The sequence below is a fragment of the Arachis hypogaea genome, chromosome 16, assembly GCF_003086295.3.
Source record: "Arachis hypogaea cultivar Tifrunner chromosome 16, arahy.Tifrunner.gnm2.J5K5, whole genome shotgun sequence".
In the NCBI taxonomy this organism is placed as follows: domain Eukaryota; kingdom Viridiplantae; phylum Streptophyta; class Magnoliopsida; order Fabales; family Fabaceae; genus Arachis; species Arachis hypogaea.
In genome coordinates this window covers 119,977,187-119,997,791 of record NC_092051.1, presented here as the reverse complement: position 1 = coordinate 119,997,791, position 20,605 = coordinate 119,977,187, and the positions used below count along the sequence as shown (strand labels likewise).

Genomic DNA, 20,605 nt, shown 5'->3' with positions numbered 1-20,605 from the left:
AATACTAAAGTTATCTATTTACGCTTCTTTATTTTATATCTATTTTATCTTCCTTATTTATTTTACAACACGTTATCAGCACGAGACTCTGATCAAATTTTAGGAAGGCTCAGGTAATAAATTTTCATTATGTCGAAACTCTCTCATCTTGAATTTAATGCTTTTGATATATCTGCAACGATTTATCATGGATACTAGATGCTGAAATCCATCTTGATTCAATGGATCTTGGAGATACCATTAAGGTTGAAAATAATGCATCCCAAAAGGATAAAGCCCAAGCCATGATCTTCCTTCGTCGTCATCTTGACGAAAGATTGAAAAATAAATATCTTACATTAAAAGATCCTGCATATATGTGGAAAGATCATGAAGAAATGTATAATCATCAAAAGACGGTGATACTTCCTCAAACCCGATATGAATGGACGCACTTGCGTCTACATGATTTTAAATCCATAAATGAATATAATTCAGTAATGTTTCGAATCACCTCACGAATAAAATTATGTGAGAAAAAGATATCTGATAATGATATGAGAAAACTTTCTCAACCTTCCATACCTCGAATGTGCTCCTACAGCAGCAGTATCGAGAAAAATGATTTAAAAAATATTCTGAGTTAATTTCTTGCCTTCTTGTTACTGAATGCAACAATGAGTTACTTTTAAAAAATCATGAAGCGCGTACAGCTGGCACCGCCCCATTTCTTGAAGCAAATACGGCAAATCATAACCCCAGAAGAGGTAAATAGCAAAGTTTTGGCAACAAGAAAAATTATGGAAGGAAGAAAAATTATGTTCACAAGAAAGGATCTCACCAGAAGTGAGATAAAGAAAGAAATAATGGGCAAAATAAATCGACAGAGGATAAATGTTTCCGTTGTGGTGGAAAGGGCCATTGGTCGCGTACCTGTCGTACCCCAAGGCACCTAGTCAATTTTTATCAAACATCTTTGAAAAAGGATGACAAAAGAAAGGAAACGAATTTTGTTTCAAATGATGCTGCTGAAAATTACACCACTCATTATGAAGTATCTGATTTCTTTGAGGATCGTAAAAGAAATATTGGTCATTTGATTAATGATGAAATAGTTTAATATGTGGGATTATTAAGTATTCATATAAATAAATAATGTAAAAAATTTCTTGTTAAGTTTTATTTTCTATGCATCTGAATTTCAAGTATGATGTATATAAATAATGTTTAATAAAATATTTATGAATTTTAAAATTACTAAATATGCCAAGTTATAAAATAATAATAATAAATTTTTTATTATATGATACTATGTACAGTATATCTTAAAAAAAATCAAGAAAATAATTTTACTGTGCACATACTTCTACTCATTTTATTATTATTATTATTTGTCTTTGAAGAAAATGGTAAGGACATATAGTGAAGATGTTTGTCTTGCAGATAGTGCAAGTTTGCATACTATTCTCAAAAGTAATATATATTTTACTCATCTTATGCCAAAAGAAGAATATATTAATATTATTATTGACTCAGACAATTTGATAGAAGGCTCCGGAAGAGCTATAATTTTGTTTCCTAGAGGAACAAAATTTATAATAAATAATGCACTATTTTCTACTAAATCTCTAAGGAACTTATTGAGTTTTAAAGATATTCGCCGAAATAGATATCATATTGAAATAATGAATGAGAGAAATCATGAGTACTTGTATATCACAACTCATTATTCAAATAAAAAGGTTATATTAGAAAAGTTATCCTCACTTTCATCTAGGTTATATTATACTAAAATTAGTGCAATTGAATCACGTGCCATTGTAAACCAGAAGTTTACTAGCCCAAATGAATTCATAACTTGGCATGATCGATTGGGTCATCCGGGAACAACCATGATGCGAAAAATTATTGAAAACTCCCATGGACATTCACTAAAGAACCAAAAGATTCTTAAAGCTAGTGAATTTTATTGTGCTGCATGTTCTCAGGAAAAGTTAATTTTAAGGCCATCACCAATAAAAATTGGATTTGAGTCTCCTGAATTCCTAGAAAGGATTCAAGGCGATATATGTAGACCTATTCATCCACCACGTGGATCTTTTAGATATTTTATGGTCCTAATAGACGCATTTTTGAGATAGTCACATGTGTGTGCTTGTTATCTTCTCGCAACCTAGCGTTTGCGAGATTACTTGCTCAAATTATTCGATTAAAATCACAGTTTTCAGAAAATCCAATCAAAGCAATTTGTTTTGATAATGCTGGTGAATTTACTTCCCAAGCCTTTGATGCTTATTGTATGGCTAACGGAATAAGCGTCGAACATCCAGTAGCTCATGGTCACACACAAAATGGATTAGCAGAATCACTTATTAAACGCCTCCAATTAATTGCTAGACCCTTACTTATGAGAACAAATCTTCCAACTTTGACTATTTAGCTTTTAGCCAGCAGCCAAATGTTTTTCATTTAAGAATATTCGGATGTGCGATATATGTTCCCATTGCACCACTTTCTCGCACCAAAATGGGACCCCAAAAAAATTGGGGATATATGTTGGATATGATTCTCCCTCTATAGGTATCTTGAGATACAAACTGGAGATGTATTTAAATTCTGATTTGCAGATTGTCATTTTAATGAATCAAAATTTCCAACATTAGGGGGAGAGAATAAGCTTCATGAAAAGGAACTTAATTGGAATGCATCATCCTTAATGCATTTAGATCCTCAATCAGGATAATGTGAAGTAGAAGTTCAAAAGATCATACATTTACAAAGAATAACAAATGAATTACCTGATGCATCTTCTGATACAAAGAGGATAACTAAATCTTATATACAAGCTGAAAATGCCCCAATTCGAATTGATGTCCAGTTGGACAAGTGGCCACTGAAATAAATTCACACCAGAAGCGTGGTAGACCTGACGGTTCTAAAGACAAAAATCTTCAAAAAAGAAAAAAGGTAAATACTATTCCTGTTGAAAAATACATAGTAAAGACACCTGCAGTTGTCCAAAATTCTGATAAAGTTTTAACGCTAGAAGACGTTCAGGTACCTGAAAATTGTGAGAATAACGAGATCTCGATAAATTATGTCTTTACAGGAGAAAAATGAGAACGAAATAAGACAATTGTCAATGAAATATTTGCATATAATGTGGCATTGAATATTATGCTTGAAAGTAAGCATCTTGAGCCAAGAACAGTCGAAGAATATCGACAAAGGAATGATTGGCCAAAATTGGAAGAAGCTATGAAGGTTGAATTAGACTCACTTGCAAAATGTGAAGTCTTTGGACCTGTAATCCATACACAATAAGATGTAAAACCTGTTGGATACAGATGGGTATTTGTGAGAAAAAGAAATGAGAAAAATGAAGTTGTACGCTACAAAATTCGACTTGTGGTACAAGATTTTTCACAAAGTCTCGACATAGATTATGAAGAAACATGTGTCCCTTGTAGTGGATGCAATAACATTGCATTATTTGCTCAGTTTATCCGCATACTATAAACTACATATGCATTTAATGGATGTGGTAACTGCCTCCTTATACGGATCATTAGATCGTGATATCTATATGAAAGTCCCTGAAGGATTAAAGATATCTAAACCATCTAATGAATATTCAAAGGGGTTATACTCAGTCAAATTGCAAATATCTTTATATGGTCTAAAGCAATCTGGATGAATGTGGTATAATCGTCTTACTGAGTATTTGGCCAAAAACAAATTCAAGAATGATGATATCTGCCCATGTGTTTTCATAAAGAAATCTATATCTGGATTCATTATAATTGCAGTGTATGTTGATGATTTAAATATCATTGGAACTCCTGAATAGATTGCAACCATTATAAAAAACTCTAAAAGAAGAGTTCAAGATGAAAGATCTTGGAAAGACTAAATTTTGTCTCGGCCTGCAGATCGAGCATACAAAAAATTGGATCTTTATTCATCAAACAACATACATAGAAAAGATCTTGAAGAGATTTTATATGGATAAATCGCATCCATTAAGTACCCCAATGATCGTAAGATCTTTGGATGTGGAAAAGGATCAATTTCGTCCTAAGGAAGAAAATGAAGATATCCTTGGTCGTGAAGTACCATATCTTAGTGCCATTGGAGCGCTAATGTATCTTGCTAATAATACACGACCTGACATATCATTTGCGGTGAATTTATTAGCAAGTTATAGTTTCCCTCCAACTAGAAGATATTGGAATGGAATTAAATAAATCTTTCGATATCTTCATGGAACAGTTGATATGGGATTGTTTTATCCATATAAATCCAAGTCACAACTAGTTGGCTATACAGATACAGGATACTTGTCTGATCCACACAAAGGGATATCTCAAACAGGATATCTATCTACATATGGTGTCATGGAGGTCCATGAAACAGACGATAACAGCAACCTCCTCTAATCATGCTGAAATACTAGCGATATGTGATGCAAGTCGCGAGTGTTTTTGGCTCAAGATAAAGAGGTAAGCATCAAAATAGTCTCTGAAGTTAAAAATTAGTCGTAATTGTCCCTGAAGTTGATCTCTGGTACTTATAGTGGTCCTTCTGGTGAATTTCGTCCAGCTGGCACAACTGGAAAGCTGACCTGGCGTCGTTGGTGACACGTTAGCAGTGCAACGGCTAGCTGACGTGGCACAGTAAACATTTTGGACTCAATTTGGTCCCTAATTTTAGGTTAAAAACCCTAACCCCCAATTGACTCTCTTCTCCTTTCTTCTCCATGGCACACGCTGTTCTCCTCTACTCTCCGTCGCACCAGAGGTGAGTCTTCAGTGTCTTCTTCATCTTTGAAAACCACACGTTATGGCTAGCGCTAGCAACGCAGCTGGGAACTCCAACAACCCACGATCATTTGGAAGCATCATGAGACCACATTTGTATGATATATCTATGAATGTTACAATCTGAAAGTTTCACCTTTTTCCACAAATTGCTTTTCCTCCCATATAACAGTGCAGATAGTACCCCAAGGACAGCACCAGAATACTTAGACAGTATTGCTCTGAATTAGTAAGAAAGAGAATAACTATGTTAAGTTCATAAATAAAAAATTAAAAATCTGATTTCAAGCATCACTCAACATGCGCAATACTAATATAATGAAGAAATAACTATATAATGATGGCAGCTGACAACAATTGGTCAATGACAAACTGTAAATCAGTTATCAGGGTTCTATGCGAATGAATTTCATTCAAGATGCTGCATGAGTAAAAAGACATAGTTAAAGACTAATAATATGGCACACTAATCTTACAAACTAAAATTTTCTCCAAGCATACTAAAACCAACCTAATTGGTCCACATGATCTCAGTCCCTTTCCCCACAAGACAAAATACAGTGCTGTTATAGCACCATTTATTATGGATGGCACAACCTGAAAAACAAATGGTACTAGTCAAGGACTGTTCATATCACTAAAACCTTTGGATATGAATGTATTGGTTTGTATATAGCACTCTACCCTAAGATGAAAACAGTTAAATTTACCTGTGTATTAGAAAGTGGCCTGCCCTTCCAAGGCTTTTGCAAAATCAAAAAGAGGATTGCTGCAGGAGCTATGCAGGCAAACAAGAAAAGAACAATCGAAGCTCCACTTTGGGTTAAGTAGCGATACATGAAGTATATCGACCATATCCTCATGAAATTTGCAGCAACATGAATAATTTGCAATGGTGTTTGTCTACAAACGGAAGATTATCATCAGCACGTTAAGAACAAACCCAGTCACTAATCAGTATGGCATAGTAGAATGTCACGAGACTCAGAAATTCCTGAGTACAATAAAGCTTTTTCCTACTGCACCACATCAACTACATAAATCAAACAATATCTTTGTATCTTACCAGAAACCATATCCACAAACACTGAAACACACCATCTAAATCCAAGCTCTTCTTACTAATTTTGTCTACAAGTTAGAACCGCCCATTTTTAAATATTTTTCTACCAAACATCCAATATAATCTTCTTAATCTAGCATCCACTATCTTGTTCTCCCAAGACCAGACCACCCAAGACTTTCTTATATTATCATTATTAATTGATAAGTCACATAAAACTAGATAGTCATGTCTTTCCTACAGTAAATGATACACCAAATTTGTCCACAATCCACACTGATTCCGAATATTATCTTGTCAACTGTGTCAATGTGTCACAGTAACATACTAGCATTGAGCCAACTACAAACACAAATCAAACTAATCTATTACATATTAGACAGCATGGTAAGGTAGGAATGATCATCATAAAAAGTTTGAACCAGTGGCTACAACCGAGTTCTTAAAACAACTGAAACATTAAGATAACAACTACAATCAAATGCTAAAACATTGGCGCACTAAAAAACACCATAAAGCAGAAATCTCCTATTCCATTGTCACAGGATAAAACCCAATAATAATAAATATTGCCACAAATTAGAAATAACCATTTAATAATGTGCATATCCAAAAGCAAAATATTAGAGAAATGGGGAGAATTTTAGGTTTTTCTCTTGAGATACAATTTTACCTTAGAGGTTGAGGAGGAGAGCCTCGATCTGTCGGGAATTTGTTCGGGGACATCATCGTTTACGGAATCCAATAGACGCAGAGAAAGATAACGATCGAAGGGAGAAATGAAGAGTGAAAAGTGTGATGGAGAGTAGAGGAGAACAGCGTGTGCGATGGAGAAGAGAGGAGAAGAGAGTCAATTGGGGTTAGGATTTTTAACCTAAAAGTAGGGACCAAATTGAGTCCAAAATGTTTACTGCGCCACATCAGCTAGCCGTTGCGCTGCTAACGTGTCACCAACGACGCCAGGTCAGCTTTTCGATTGCGCCAGCTGGACGAAATTCACCAGAAGGACCACTATGAGTACCGGAGATCAACTTCAGGGACGATCTCAACAAATTTTTAAGTTCAGGGATTACTTTGAGCCTCGAGGGTAACTTCAGGGACCACTTTGATGCTTACCTCGAGTTTGATCCAATGTATTCTGTCATCATGTGGTCTAATTAATCATAAGATAGCTCCAACTGTCCTGTTTGAAGATAATACAGCATGTATTGCTCAACTTAAAGGCGGATATATCAAATGTGATAGAACAAAACATATTTCTTCCAAATTCTTCTTCACTCATGATCTTCAAAATCAAGGAACAATTGATGTCCAATAGATCTGCTCAAACAATAATCTGGTAGATTTATTTACAATGTCACTTTCAAAATCCTCCTTTGAAAAATTGGTACATCAGATTGGGATGCGCCGATTTCGAGATATTAAATGATGTCGACAAAAAGATGATAATGTACTTTTTTTTCCTTGGTCAATTTTTTTTCTATTAGGTTTTTTTTTTTTACAAGGTTTTTAATGAGACAATCTCTATCACAAATAATATTATACTCTTTTTCCTTCACTGAAGTTTTTTCCCATTGGATTTTTTTTAGTAAAGTTTTAACGAGGCATAATTCTAAATGGGCATAAGGGGAAATGGTGTGATAAGATCAAAATGAATGCCCATTAATATGGGCGGCTGATTTTGTTTTCAATACTAAAGGACTCAACTTCTTAAGACAAACCAAAATTAATAAAGTTGAAAATGTAAACTTCACATGCCTATAAATAAAGAAGCAATCTGAGGAATAATATACACAACAATAATAAAATCACTTTCTCTCTTTCTTTATACTGTTCCTCTCTTTCTCTCTTTTACAAATAAATTGCTACACTATATTAATAGATATATATAAATCATCTTCATTATATTAAGATAATTATATTGATGAATACTAATATTAAAATTATCTATTTACGCTTCTTTATTTTATATCTATTTTATCTTCCTTATTTATTTTACAACACATACAACTGTTTTCCATAATTAAATTAACGACACTCGAATTAGTGCCGCGTACATTTTTCAAGATTAAATTTAAAACTACTACACTTGTTCTGTTGTTTCACTTGGCAGTAATTTCATTTTCCCTCAAACAATTCAATTTGACATGGAAGAACGAAAGATAGCACTAACAAATTATGAACAATCAATATAATTTCAATCTCAAAACAATATACAGTAAAAGTCTACTATTCCTCAAACAAAGGGGGTAACTCCCAATAATAGGCAGATCACACTTGCACTAACTTGAAATTGCCACCACAAGACCGCAACTCGGGTCTAGAAGCTCGAAAGTAAAACAAATTCACCAATAACACGAATATAATCGATACATAGAGATAGACATACGTGCATGAAGAAAGTGTAACATTAGATCTCTCTCATTTGGTGGCTTGTGCAATTATGTTGCTTATTGAACTAGCTTCCTCCTTTGCAGTCTCCACCAATGAATCCTGGAAGCCAATATCATACAAAATTTGCATTAAAAATTGAGAAAGAAACTGCGGATCAAAATTTTTCTAAAGCAGAAACTAAAGACCTTCACATACCTGTGCTGCTATCAATCGGGCAACGGTTTTCTTGCTTGACTCTTGAAGTTCGCCGGCAATTAGAAGTTCATCGAGTATATAATAGGCCTTTAAAATATAAAAAACAAAGAATCAGAAGTGACATTACCTTTCACACAAGAAAAAAAAAGCAGTTAATATAAATAACAATTGATGCTCAATTACTCTTAGTTCAGGTAGGGATGGCAATACCACCCGAACCCGCGGGTACCCACCCCGCCCCGTCCTGCACCGGGGCAGGTTTTTAGCGGGGCGGGTTTTTGGGAGGGCGGGGGCGGGCCGGGTTTAGGTAATACCCGTCCCGCTATATATATAATATATATATAATTTTAATATATAATATATATAATATATGTAAAATAATTAGTAAATGATTAATAATATTGTATCATATTTAAATTTTTTCTTTAATTTATGTTATGTATGTGATGATAGTTATATAAATTTTAAAATTTTATTTTATTTATTAGATTTTAATAATTATAGGGGCGGGTAGGGACGAGGCGAGTACCCGCAAGGGCGGGTTAGGGTTTAACGTTTTACTACCCGCGGGTTGAAGCGGGACGGGTTCTATGCGGATTGTTGTACGGCGGGGCGGGGTCGAGTAGAGCAAAAACCCGCCCCTACCCGCCCCGTTACCACCCCTAAATTCAGGGTGGCCACCTTGAAGAATCAATGGAAATAACTAATTATTCTTACAATTTATTTGTTTATTAACATAAATCATGACATGGAGTTGTGGGGACAAACCTTGTGGAAGTTGAATATCAAGTCCAGTTCACAGACCTGCATATGGTGATGCAAGCATTACTGAATTAGAAAGATATGAGAAAACGCTATATCTTCCGAAACAGAATGGGAATACTTCCACTAGGAAATTAGATAGTAGTATTCAAAAGTTAAAGCTTTGATGAGAACTCACACTGCCAAAATACCGATCAAGAATCTCCACGTAATGATGAATTATTTCAAGAACTTCTAATTCATTGTCATCTTCATCAATACACATGCAAAAATACAGACTAGCATACCTGCAGGAGAATTTGGAACATTTTCAACTAAACATCAAGCCAAGACAGAAGGGTTCATTGGAAAGGAGTAGCAATATAACACAAAGCGTTGAATCGTTTTGTTTGAATACCTTTTGTAAACAACTTTATATCCTCTCCATTCTACAAAATTACATAGCTTGGGTGCACGGGTAAGGATCACTCCACTGAGCTCACGGATTACCTTTTTCAAGAATAGATGACATGTAAATTCTAAAATTCATATATCAAGAAATAGCTAATGGGCAAAAAGAGATGTTTCAAGGATGAAATAATGATAATAGTACATCATGCATGCAAGAATGAACTACACCTATCAATCATCAAAGTAACAAATATAGAAGAAACACAGGAGGTTAGCAAACTATCCTGAACTTAACAAGCCATAGGTTATTACCTTACTTCTTTCCTTCTGAGTGTAAGGTGAATACCATTTTGTCAGTCTGACCTTCCCTTGACGGCTAATGAGCAGCACAAAGTGTATCTACATTTAAGAGAGGAATATGCTCAAATTGGAAATGCATAAAGAATTTTCATGGTATAAAACCGCACCCCCTGACCGCACACCGGCACAAAGCTTTATTATAGAAAGACGGATGGAAAAAAGAACATAGCAATCTGCTTCTATTCAAGTATTAGGGTTCCAAATTTCAAAAGCAGGTTACTATAAAATACAAGTATGACCAGTACACATGTAATCCTAGTAAAAAATAAAATGTGAAAATAACCTTCATAATTGACTGCCTAAACATGAAAAATCATTGCTGAACCGGAAATTGCTAAGGCTTAATTAATGAGTAAGCTGGACATAAACGAAAAATCATTATCTGATAACCCATCGCAAAGAAAATAAGACAAGTTTGAGAGTATTAGTACAATCAAATCCAAAATGATGAATTATTCCAGTATAGTTGAAACAAAAATGCACGCAGAAATAACAAAGTTAATTATTTTATGGAAGAAAATGCCAATTTGAACAAAGACGACGAAGGCAAGGGAAAACCAGTAGATCAAGGGTTTTCTGGTGACTCCATTTGCTTGATACAAGATTATGAAATTTATCATCTCAATCAAGCTAACTCTAAAAGGAATTCAACACTAAATCCACAATTGATCAAACATTTTTAACATCACATGCCAACTATATAAACAAAAGTTCAAATCAGATCCATAATACGCAGGTCAGGCTATGAAGAAAAAAATTACCAGAACTTTAAAAGTGAATAAATAAATAAAGATTTTGAGTTCAGGTTGCAGCACCATAGCAAGCAATTCAAATCACAAACCTAAGTAGTAGTATCTCAGTCATAATTTGCGTTCAGGACGAAACAATGATTCAGAGATCTGTTTATGGTGACTTGAGCTACAAAACTTTAAGCTCGAGTTGTTTCAGAGAGAAAGAGGAAAAGTCATCACTCACCATTGGATCGTGGTCAAAGAGATCTCAATTCTGAATGCTGCACAGCAGATCGTAATAAGACTTGGGAAGAAACTGGTTGGAATAAACCGTAACACAGCCGATAGATGAGACGAGCCGAGACGAGAGAAAGAGCTTGGAACTTGGATTACTGTTTCAATGGTATGGCCCAGCCCACTTCTCGATATTAGAGAGTAGTATTACAAAGAGAACTTATGGGGAGTGGGAGTCATAATTTTCAAAAATATTATTCGCAGGCCGAAATTAACTATTAAAAATAATTATTATATATTTATGAATAAGTATATATTTAGTTTAATTTATTTTTAATATATAATTTATTGACTAATTTGTATATATATTTAATATAATTTGTTTATTTTTAGATTTTTTTATTAATTTTTAAATAAAACTTTTTTAATTCTTTATTTTTTTTAAAAAATTAATATTTATATAAATGTATATATACACACATGAAATTTTTACTCCTTTTTCTAGTATTAAGAGAGAGAATTAGAGCTTTTGATTATTACCGTTGTTACGATGGGTAACCGGAGATTAATGGGCTAGATGGTGTTGGTTGGCCCAAACGTATGAAAGAGGAGGCCTGCAAGTGGGTGGACGATCCACTGGCTCCGTCCGACTTGTTCATGAGAGGAGAGGGGGGTGGTACCTGCAAAGACACTCCGATGCCAAAGTCAACAAGAGGAGCAAAACAGGTCTAGAGAGTATTGGGCTTCTGAGATACCTGAGAAGTGTCAGTGTATTTATAGGGATAAACCCATAACCACCGTTGAAGTAGTTCCGCCTTTCAAGGGGAATAACCGTCCCTTTATCTTAGGGAGGTTGAGATATGGCTCCTGGAAGTGGTTAGAGAGATTCTAGGGGCAGTTATCCTTTTGAGGGAGGGTTTATCTGCCAGCTAGTCCTCGTACCGACTTCTTTATAGCAAGTCGTGAAGATAGCCGACTTCGTGGTATCTGGTTGGTGTAATGAAAGGCTCAACTCTTTTGGGTTGGACCTTTTTACTTGGATCCTGGGCCTTAGCGTTGGGCCAGGGTATGAACAGTGCCCCTACTCGAGCCCAATTTCTCTTCAAGATTTGGGTTCGAGTATTCTACTCGGGGTCGTAGCCGACTTGTTTGGAGGACCGACGTGATGGTCTGTAACCGACGTGACTTTTCGTGACCTTTTGGTTCTTACAGTTACGTCTAATCAAGGGTCGCGTCCATTAGGGATTTGCGTAGGGATTGATGGCCTTGGTAACGGTGCATTCTTATTAATGACTGCTCCACTTTTACCATTATGCCCCTAGTATGTTTATAAATACTTTTCCTCTCCTTCGTTGTTTCATTTCTGCGATTTAAAATTTTCTCTTCTACTTTACTTGCTCGTGGTGCAACCTCTGTTCGAAGGCTTTCATCTTCCTTTCCTTCACACCCAAACAAAGGTTAGTCCTTTCTTCTTTTTTCTACGAAAAAATGTTTCTGGCTTGCATGTTTAGAGAGAAGTTGGTTTGTAGGTTCTGACTCCGTATTCCCCTTAGAGACCATGTTTTTTATTTTTCTTTTTCTTTTTCCTTTGTAGGTTTTTCTCACCTTTTAGGAAAAAATAATGGCCTCTGTAGACATTCTTGCTCAATGGGTCGACGTCACTGTATTAGGAAAGGAACCTTTGGTTGATGCCGAATTTATCACCCACTTTCGCACTCATCACCGGCTTTGTACGTCTGAGGAGGATGAGCCAAAATATGAGTTAGTGGCCCCGAGTCCGGAGGACCGGGTGTGTTTTGGGAGGGCCACTGAGGCGGCCCCTCATTTCTTCTTCATGTACGAGAGCATGATTACCCGTTTGGGTGTTTTTCTTCCATTTTCTGACTTTGAAATTGATGTTTTACGCCACTGCCAAGTTGCTCCTACTCAGCTTCACCCCAACTCCTGGGGTTTTCTGAAAATTTACCAGTTCATCAGCCATGCCCTGGAATTTCTGACTTCTTTGAGAATTTTTTTTCTATCTCTTCCATATGACCAAGCCCTTTAGTGGGCAAAATAATAAACAACAATGGGTGTCCTTTCGAGCTATCCAAGGTCGGAGGGTTTTCACCCTTTTTGATGAATCTTTTCATGACTTCAAAAATTACTTTTTTAAAGTGCAAGCTGTAGAGGGTCACCACCCCTTTTTCCTGGATGATAACTCTTCTCCTCGCTTTCCTCTATATTGGCTGGAGGCCTCCCCTTGTGAGAAATATGGCCTGGATGACCTGGGTGAAGTGGAGGTAGCCATTGTGGGGTTCCTCCGAGAAGTGTGGGGGAGGGCCCCATATTTGGACACTAAAAAGTTTCTCCAGGGGTCTCCGACCTTTGTCCAGGCACAACTAGGTGGCTTTTATTTGTTTATTAGATTTCTGACTTGTCTGACTTGTTTTTCCGACTTGTCTAATCTATCGGCTATTACTTACTTTTACAGAGATGGCGAAGAGGAATTCGAGTGAGTCTTACCAGAGGGTACAGGAAGCTAAAGCGAGGTCCCGGGCCAGGACTGGTGGTGCCAGGGCAGTTATCTCTCCTCCTCCCCCTCCTCTCCGAAATTTGGGGACTCCTTCAGAACCCATTGTGATTTCTTCTTCATCTGCTTCTCAGCCGCCCCCCTCTCCCCGACCTTCTCCTGAGCCAGAGAGGAAGAAGCACAAGGCTTTGGAGCCTGGCTCTTCCTTGGAGGGTGAGGTTAAAATTGATGCTCCTGCATTCATCCGGAAATACATCTATCCCCATACTCGTATAGGTATGGATGATGTTTCTGTCCGGAACCACCTTACCTCTCTTGCTGAGGAGAGTATCAGGGCGGCGGGGGTCTGTACCAAGCTCTTAGATATCTTTGAGAAGACCCCTCTTAGTTCTTTGGGTTCAACCTCGAAGGTTGAAGAGCTAGAGAGAAGGCTTCTCATGTATCAGGAGCATGAGAGGGAGATGAAGAAAGAAGTTACCAAATTGAGGGAGGAGAGAGATAGCCTTCGGGAGAAGGAGAGCAAGCTGCAGGCCCAGTGCAACATGGAGGTGGGTCTGAGGAAGACTGCCCAGGAGAGTTACCAGAGCTTGTTCGAGGACCTTGTGGGGGTTAGAAAAGATTTGCTGAATGCTCGGACTGCCTACACCGAGTTGGAGGACTCCATTGCTGAGGGATCTGAGGAGGCTTGGAGGGTGTTTAAGGAGCAGGTCGGGGTCCTTGCCCCCGACTTGGATCTTTCTCCTTTAGATCCCGACAAGGTTGTGATTGATGGGGCCATTGTTTATCCCCCAGTTCCTCAGGTTGTCTCCGAGTCAGAGTTGAAGACTCGGGGGCAAAGAATCATTGAGTCTCCTCCTCGTTCGAAGGATGCTCCGAGTTCCTCAAAGCCCCAAGGTTCCTCATCTCCGACTCCTATGGATACTTCTCTCCCTGGCTCTGAAGCTGTTCCTGGTCCTGGTGGCGATCCGTCTACTCCTCTGCAAAAATAATTTTATTGGCTATATAGGGGCCCGGCCTGTGGGTCCCCCCTTTTTTAAACTTTTAATATTTGTTTGTTGGTGGTGGTGTTTGTTGAACAATTTCTTCTGGCCTTTTAAGGCCGTAAACAAAACATTTAAAAAATACCCTTTTTGATAAGGGTTTAAGTTAACGAAATAAATAACCTTTTTTGGATAAGGGTTTAAGTTACCTTATGCGTGCAAGCTTTTCTGATTTTGATTTTTCGAAGACCCCTTGATCTTTTCTGAAAACCTTCCCTTTGGCTTGTCTGAACCTTTCTACTTTAAGGGTTTTAGGATGGCTTTTAAGCTTTTTCCTAGGTTTTTCAATCTCTTTTTTGTTATTCCTCGTACTCAATTTTGTTTTATTGAGTTCTTATGACTTAGGTTATTTTTGCGATTCGTTTTCTTTTCTACTCGGTTCTTTATTTCGACTAATGAGTCGGAATGTTTCCGAGTTTTTTACGATCAACTTTCATAACCTCTTTACACCGACTTGTACCTCGTCGTTTTATCCTGACGACCATCTAGGTCGGTTCATGGGATTTTCACGTTTTGTCGAGCTTAAGTCAGCGCGTTTCGTAGAAATACTTGAAAAACAAAAAGGAATTTATAAGAGATATTGAAAAAGATCTTTATTTATTGGGGAGGTACCTTCTTGCTACTAAGGGTTTTTGACAGCCTATTTTCCCTTAGCCTCTACTATGATGCCTCGTTAAAAACCCTTCTCCAGAAAAAACCCTTTAACTTTCGGGAAAAAATCGTGAAGTTGGGAAAAGAGTACATCAGGGAGTAGAGTTCGCTTTTAACTGTAGTACCTTTTCATATTACAAGCATGCCACGACCTTGGTAACTCGGTGCCATTCAGGTCGGTCACTTTATAATAACCTTTTCCTAAGACCTCGCTAACTTTGTAGGGTCCCTTCCAATTGGCGGCGAGCTTTCCTTCCCCCGATTTATTGACCCAATGTCATTTCTGATCAAGATCAAATCGTTTGAGGCAAACCTCCTTCGGATGACTTTTTTATTGTACCTTGTAATCATCCTTTGCTTCAGGGCTGCTTCTCTTATCCTGGCTTCTTCTCGGACTTCGGGGAGCAAATCGAGCTCCTCTTTGTGCCCCCGTACGTTTCCGATCTCATCATGGAGAATCACCCTTGGACTTTGTTCACTGATTTCTATTGGTATCATGGCTTTTACACCATAGACTAGTCGGAAGGGCGTTTCTCCAGTGGCGGATTGGGGCGTTGTCCTGTAAGCCCATAACACTTGTGGGAGCTCCTCAGCCCAGGCTCCTTTTACATCTTGTAACCTTTTCTTTAATCCTGCCAGTATGACTTTGTTGGCTGCCTCGGCTTGTCCATTTGCTTGTGGGTGCTCCACCGAGGTGAACTGGTGTTTAATCTTCATACTGGCCACCAGGCTTCTGAAGGTAGAGTCGGTGAACTGGGTTCCATTGTCTGTAGTGATAGAATGTGGTATCCCATATCTTGTGATGATATTCTTGTAGAGGAACCTCCGACTTCTTTGGGCCGTGATGGTAGCCAATGGCTCTGCTTCTATCCACTTTGTGAAATAGTCTATTCCCACGATCAGATATTTGACTTGTCCTGGCGCTTGGGGAAAGGGACCTAACAAATCCATTCCCCACTTTGCGAAGGGCCATGGAGAAGTTATACTGATGAGTTCCTCGGGGGGATCTACGTGGAAGTTTGCATGCATTTGGCATGGTTGACATTTTTTCACAAATTCTATGGCATCTTTCTGCAAGGTCGGCCAATAGAATCCAGCTCGGATTACTTTCCTGGCAAGCGACCTGGCTCCGAGATGATTTTCGCAAATCCCACTGTGAACCTCTTCTAATACCTCGGTGGTCCTCGTGGTCGGTACGCACTTTAACAAGGGTGTTGATATCCCTCTTCTATAGAGAATATTTTTCACCAGAGTGTAGTGTTGTGCTTCCCTCCGGATTTTCTTAGCCTCTTTTTCCTCCTTGGGGAGGATGTCGAATTTCATATATTCGACCAAGGGGTTCATCCATCCGAGGTTTAATCTGGTTACCTCAAGGACCACTTGCTTTTCTACTGTTTTTTCCATGGAGGGTTCCTAGAGAGTTTCCTGGATCAGGCTTCTGTTATTCCCTCCTGGCTTGGTACTTGCTAACTTGGATAGGGCGTCTGCTCTGCTATTTAAATCCCGAGTTATATGTTTGATCTCGGTTTCCGCAAAGCGCCCAAGATGCTCCAGAGTTTTTTCCAAGTACTTTTTCATGTTTGGGTCTTTTGCCTGATACTCTCCATTTATCTGGGAGGTCACCACTTGGGAGTCGCTGTATATCATCACCTTTGTAGCACCAACTTCTTCTGCCAGCTTCAATCCAGCAATCAGGGCCTCATACTCTGCCTGATTATTTGAAGCTGGGAATTCAAACTTGAGGGAAACCTCTATTTGGGTTCCTCTTTCATCCACCAATATTATGCTTGCACCGCTTCCTGTTTTGTTTGAGAATCCATCTACGTAGAGTTCCCATGTAGTTGGCTTTTCCTCTTGATCTCCTGCGTATTCTGCTATAAAGTCGGTGAGGCATTGGGCTTTAATTGTCGTCCGAGTTTCATACCTCAAGTCAAACTCGGAGAGCTCTATTGCCCATTGAACCATTCTCCCTGCAACATCCGTCTTTTGGAGGATTTGCTTCATGGGTTGGTTCGTGCAGATTCTTATTGTGTGAGCTTGGAAGTAAGGTCGTAGCCTTCGTGAGGCTACTACTAAGGAGTAGGCAAACTTCTCTAGTTTGTGGTACCTTAGTTCGGGGCCTTGTAGAACTTTGCTGATGAAATACACTGGATGCTGACCGACCTCATCTTCTCTTCAGGGCCGACGCGACAGCCTTGTCTGCTATAGATAAGTATAGGACGAGGTCTTCCCCAACTACAGGTCGGGTCAAAATCGGAGGTTGACTCAAGAATCTTTTGAATTCCTGGAACGCTTCTTCGCATTCAGGAGTCCACTAGAACTGACATCCCTTTCTCAATAAGGAGAACAGCGGAAGGAATTTTAGTGCTGATCCTGCCAAGAATCTGGAGAGGGCTGCAAGTCGGCCGTTTAGCTGCTGGACCTCTCTTAAGCAAGTCGGGCTTTTCATTTCTAGGATAGCTCTACACTTATCGGGATTTGCTTCGATTCCCCTTTGTGTCAGCATAAACCCTAGAAATTTTCCAACTTCCACCGCGAAGGTACACTTTGTGGGATTTAGTCTCATCCCGTGTGACCTTATGGTGTCAAATACTTGCGAGAGGTCTGACAAGAGGTCGACTTCTTCCTTGGTCTTTATTAGCATGTCGTCGACGTAGACCTCCATTAAGCTTCCAATGTGGGGAGCAAACACCTTATTCATCAGCCTCTGATATGTGGCCCCTGCATTTTTCAATCCAAATGGCATGACCACATAGCAGAAGTTGGCTCTGGGTGTGATGAATGATGTTTTCTCCTGGTTGGGCTCATACATTTTGTACCCCGAGTAGGCATCCATGAACAACAAGTATTGATACCCTGAGCTAGAGTCTACAAGGGTGTCAATGCTTGGGAGTGGATAAGGGTCCTTAGGACATGCCTTATTTAGGTCGGTGTAGTCGACATACATTCTCCATTTGCCATTTTGCTTTTTGACTAGCACTACATTGGCTAGCCATGTTGGATATTTAACTTTTCTGATGAAGCCGGCTTCTAGGAGTGCCTGCACTTGCTCTTCCACTACTAGGGCTCATTCTGGGCCGAGCTTACGCCTTCTCTGTTGCTTAGGTCGGGATCCTGGGTATACCGAGAGCTTGTGGGACATGAGCTCGGGGTCTATCCCGGGCATGTCGGAGGCTTTCCAGGAAAAGAGGTCGGAATTGTCTCTTAGGAGCTTAGTCAACCCTTGCTTTAGGGTTTCCCCTAGGTTGGCTCCTATGTTGGTGTTTTTTCCTTCCTCTTTGCCGACCTGTATTTCCTCAGTTTTTTCTCCCGGCTGTGGTCGTAGTTCTTCTCGGGCCCTTGCACCGCCGAGCTCTATAGTGTGGACTTCTTTGCCTTTTCCCCTCAGGTTCAGGCTTTCGTTATAGCATTTTCTTGCCAGCTTCTGATCTCCCCTCACCGTTGCTATTCCCGCTGGGGTCGGGAATTTCATGCAAAGGTGGGGAGTTGACACCACCTCTCCGAGTCGATTAAGGGTAGCTCTGCCGATCAAGGCATTATATGCTGACTCTACATCGATGACTATGAAGTCTATACTCAGAGTTTTGGATTTTTCCCCTTTTCCAAAAGTAGTGTGTAGGGGTAGAAATCCTAGTGGTTTTATTGGTGTGTCGCCTAGTCCGTACAGGGTGTCGGGGTAGGCTCTTAATTCTTTCTCATCCAACCCTAGTTTGTCAAAGGCGGGTTTGAAAAGGATGTCCGCTGAGCTTCCTTGGTCTACTAGGGTTCTATGGAGATGGGCATTGGCGAGGATCATAGTAATTACCACTGGGTCATCATGCCCAGGGATTATTCCTTGCCCATCTTCTCTTGTGAATGAAATGGTGGGAAGGTCGGATGACTCTCCTCCGACCTGGTAAACTTGCTTGAGATGTCTTTTGCGAGAGGACTTGGTGAGTCCCCCTCCCGTGAATCTTCCTGAGATCATATGAATATGTCTCTCCGGGGTCTGCGGTGGTGGGTCTCTTCTATCCATATCGTCTCGCTTTCTCTTCCCACGACCGTCCGACCTTTCTATGAGATATCTGTCGAGCCGACCTTCTCTAGCCAGTTTTTCTATCACATTGTTAAGGTCATAATAGTCATTTGTCGAGTGACCATATATTTTATGGTACTCACAGTAGTCGCTGCGACTCCCCCCTTTTTTATTTTTAATAGGTCTGAGAGGAGACAGTTTTTCAGTATTGCAAATCTCTCTGTATACAACCACTATGGAGACCTTTAGAGGAGTATAAGAGTGATATTTTCTTGGTCTATCGAGACCGAGTTCTTCCTTCTTCTTGGGTTCCCTCTCCCTCTCTTTCGTTGAGGGGGGATGCCCAGGTCGCCAGCTCGGATCTCTTAGTCTAGCATTTTCCTCCATGTTGATGTACTTTTCAGCTCTTTCCTGTACATCACTTAAGGAGGTGGGGTGTCTTTTAGATATGGACTGTGAGAAGGGACCTTCTCTAAGCCCATTGACTAACCCCATTATGACTGCCTCAGTGGGCAGGTCTTGGATTTCTAGACATGCTTTATTGAACCTTTCCATGTAGGCTCGTAAGGATTCTCCGACCTTCTGCTTTATTCCCAGGAGGCTTGGCGCATGTTTTACTTTGTCTTTTTGGATGGAAAACCTCATCAAGAACTTTCTTGAGAGGTCTTCAAAACTGGTTACCGACCTCGGGGGGAGGCTGTCGAACCACTTCATCGCTGCTTTCGACAAGGTGGTCGGGAAAGCTTTGCAGCGCGTTGCGTCAGAAGCGTCAGCCAGATACATCCGACTTTTAAAGTTGCTCAAATGATGCTTCGAATCTGTGGTTCCATCATAGAGGTCCATATCGGGACTTTTAAAGTTTCTTGGAACTTTTGCCCTCATTATGTCCTAACTAAAAGGATCCTCCCCTCCTGGGGGCGACTCTTCTCTATCGTCACGGGAGTTCCGACCTTTGAGGGAGGATTCTAACTTTAAGAGTTTTTTCTCTAACTCTTTTCGTCGATCCATCTCCTCTCTTAAGTGCTTTTCTATCTTCCTTTGTCGCTCCCGTTCCTGTTCTAGTTGTTCCAAGCGACTTTGGTGGACATGGACTAATCCCATAAGTTCGGTTGCATGGGACTGTCCGTCCTTCTCCGAATCACACCATTCTGAGGAATTCACCTTCGGAGTTTTGACTCCGGAGGTACCCTCTCTATGTTGATCGTTGGTTCCCTGGTGGAGGGTTAGGTCCACGTCATTATTTTCGGTGTCCAGATTCTCTTGTTCAGAATCTGTCTCCACATGACCCTCCTCAGGGGATCTGTCCGCCATCACTGGTTGATCTCTCGGGTCCCCGGCAACGACGCCAATGTTACGATGGGTAACCGGAGATTAATGGGTTAGATGGTGTTGGTTGGCCCAAACGTATGAAAGAGGAGGCCTGCAAGTGGGTCGACGATCCACTGGCTCCGTCCGACTT

General features: G+C 39.6%; 2 protein-coding genes across 2 annotated transcripts; both read right to left on the bottom strand.

Annotated features, from left to right (window-relative positions):
- Nucleotides 1-4,730: 4,730 nt before the first annotated feature.
- LOC112758944 (uncharacterized) lies at nucleotides 4,731-6,710 on the bottom strand. Its single transcript, XM_025807735.3, has 4 exons — nucleotides 6,536-6,710; nucleotides 5,510-5,702; nucleotides 5,311-5,396; nucleotides 4,731-5,020 (listed from the first exon to the last, which is right to left on the bottom strand). The coding sequence occupies exons 1-4, from the start codon at nucleotides 6,589-6,591 to the stop codon at nucleotides 4,867-4,869; spliced, it is 489 nt and encodes a 162-aa protein (XP_025663520.2). The 5' UTR covers nucleotides 6,592-6,710; the 3' UTR covers nucleotides 4,731-4,866.
- Nucleotides 6,711-8,025: 1,315 nt separating this feature from the next.
- LOC112754765 (AP-1 complex subunit sigma-1) lies at nucleotides 8,026-11,190 on the bottom strand. Its single transcript, XM_025802522.3, has 7 exons — nucleotides 10,939-11,190; nucleotides 9,916-10,002; nucleotides 9,611-9,702; nucleotides 9,392-9,500; nucleotides 9,220-9,255; nucleotides 8,452-8,538; nucleotides 8,026-8,355 (listed from the first exon to the last, which is right to left on the bottom strand). Exons 1-7 carry the CDS (start codon nucleotides 10,939-10,941, stop codon nucleotides 8,284-8,286), a joined length of 486 nt encoding a protein of 161 aa, XP_025658307.1. The 5' UTR covers nucleotides 10,942-11,190; the 3' UTR covers nucleotides 8,026-8,283.
- Nucleotides 11,191-20,605: the final 9,415 nt, after the last annotated feature.

Bases quoted from the DNA above. Each gene is read 5' to 3' on its own strand.
- LOC112758944 (XM_025807735.3), bottom strand. From the start codon at position 6,591: ATGATGTCCCCGAACAAATTCCCGACAGATCGAGGCTCTCCTCCTCAA. The intron at 5,703-6,535 runs GTAAAATTGTAT...TTCCGTTTGTAG, and splicing joins TCTCCTCCTCAACCTCTAAG to ACAAACACCATTGCAAATTA. The intron at 5,397-5,509 runs GTAAATTTAACT...TTTGTTTTTCAG, and splicing joins GGCCACTTTCTAATACACAG to GTTGTGCCATCCATAATAAA.
- LOC112754765 (XM_025802522.3), bottom strand. The intron at 9,256-9,391 runs GTGAGTTCTCAT...CACCATATGCAG, and splicing joins TTGATCGGTATTTTGGCAGT to GTCTGTGAACTGGACTTGAT. The intron at 8,539-9,219 runs GTTTGTCCCCAC...TATATTTTAAAG, and splicing joins TGATATTCAACTTCCACAAG to GCCTATTATATACTCGATGA.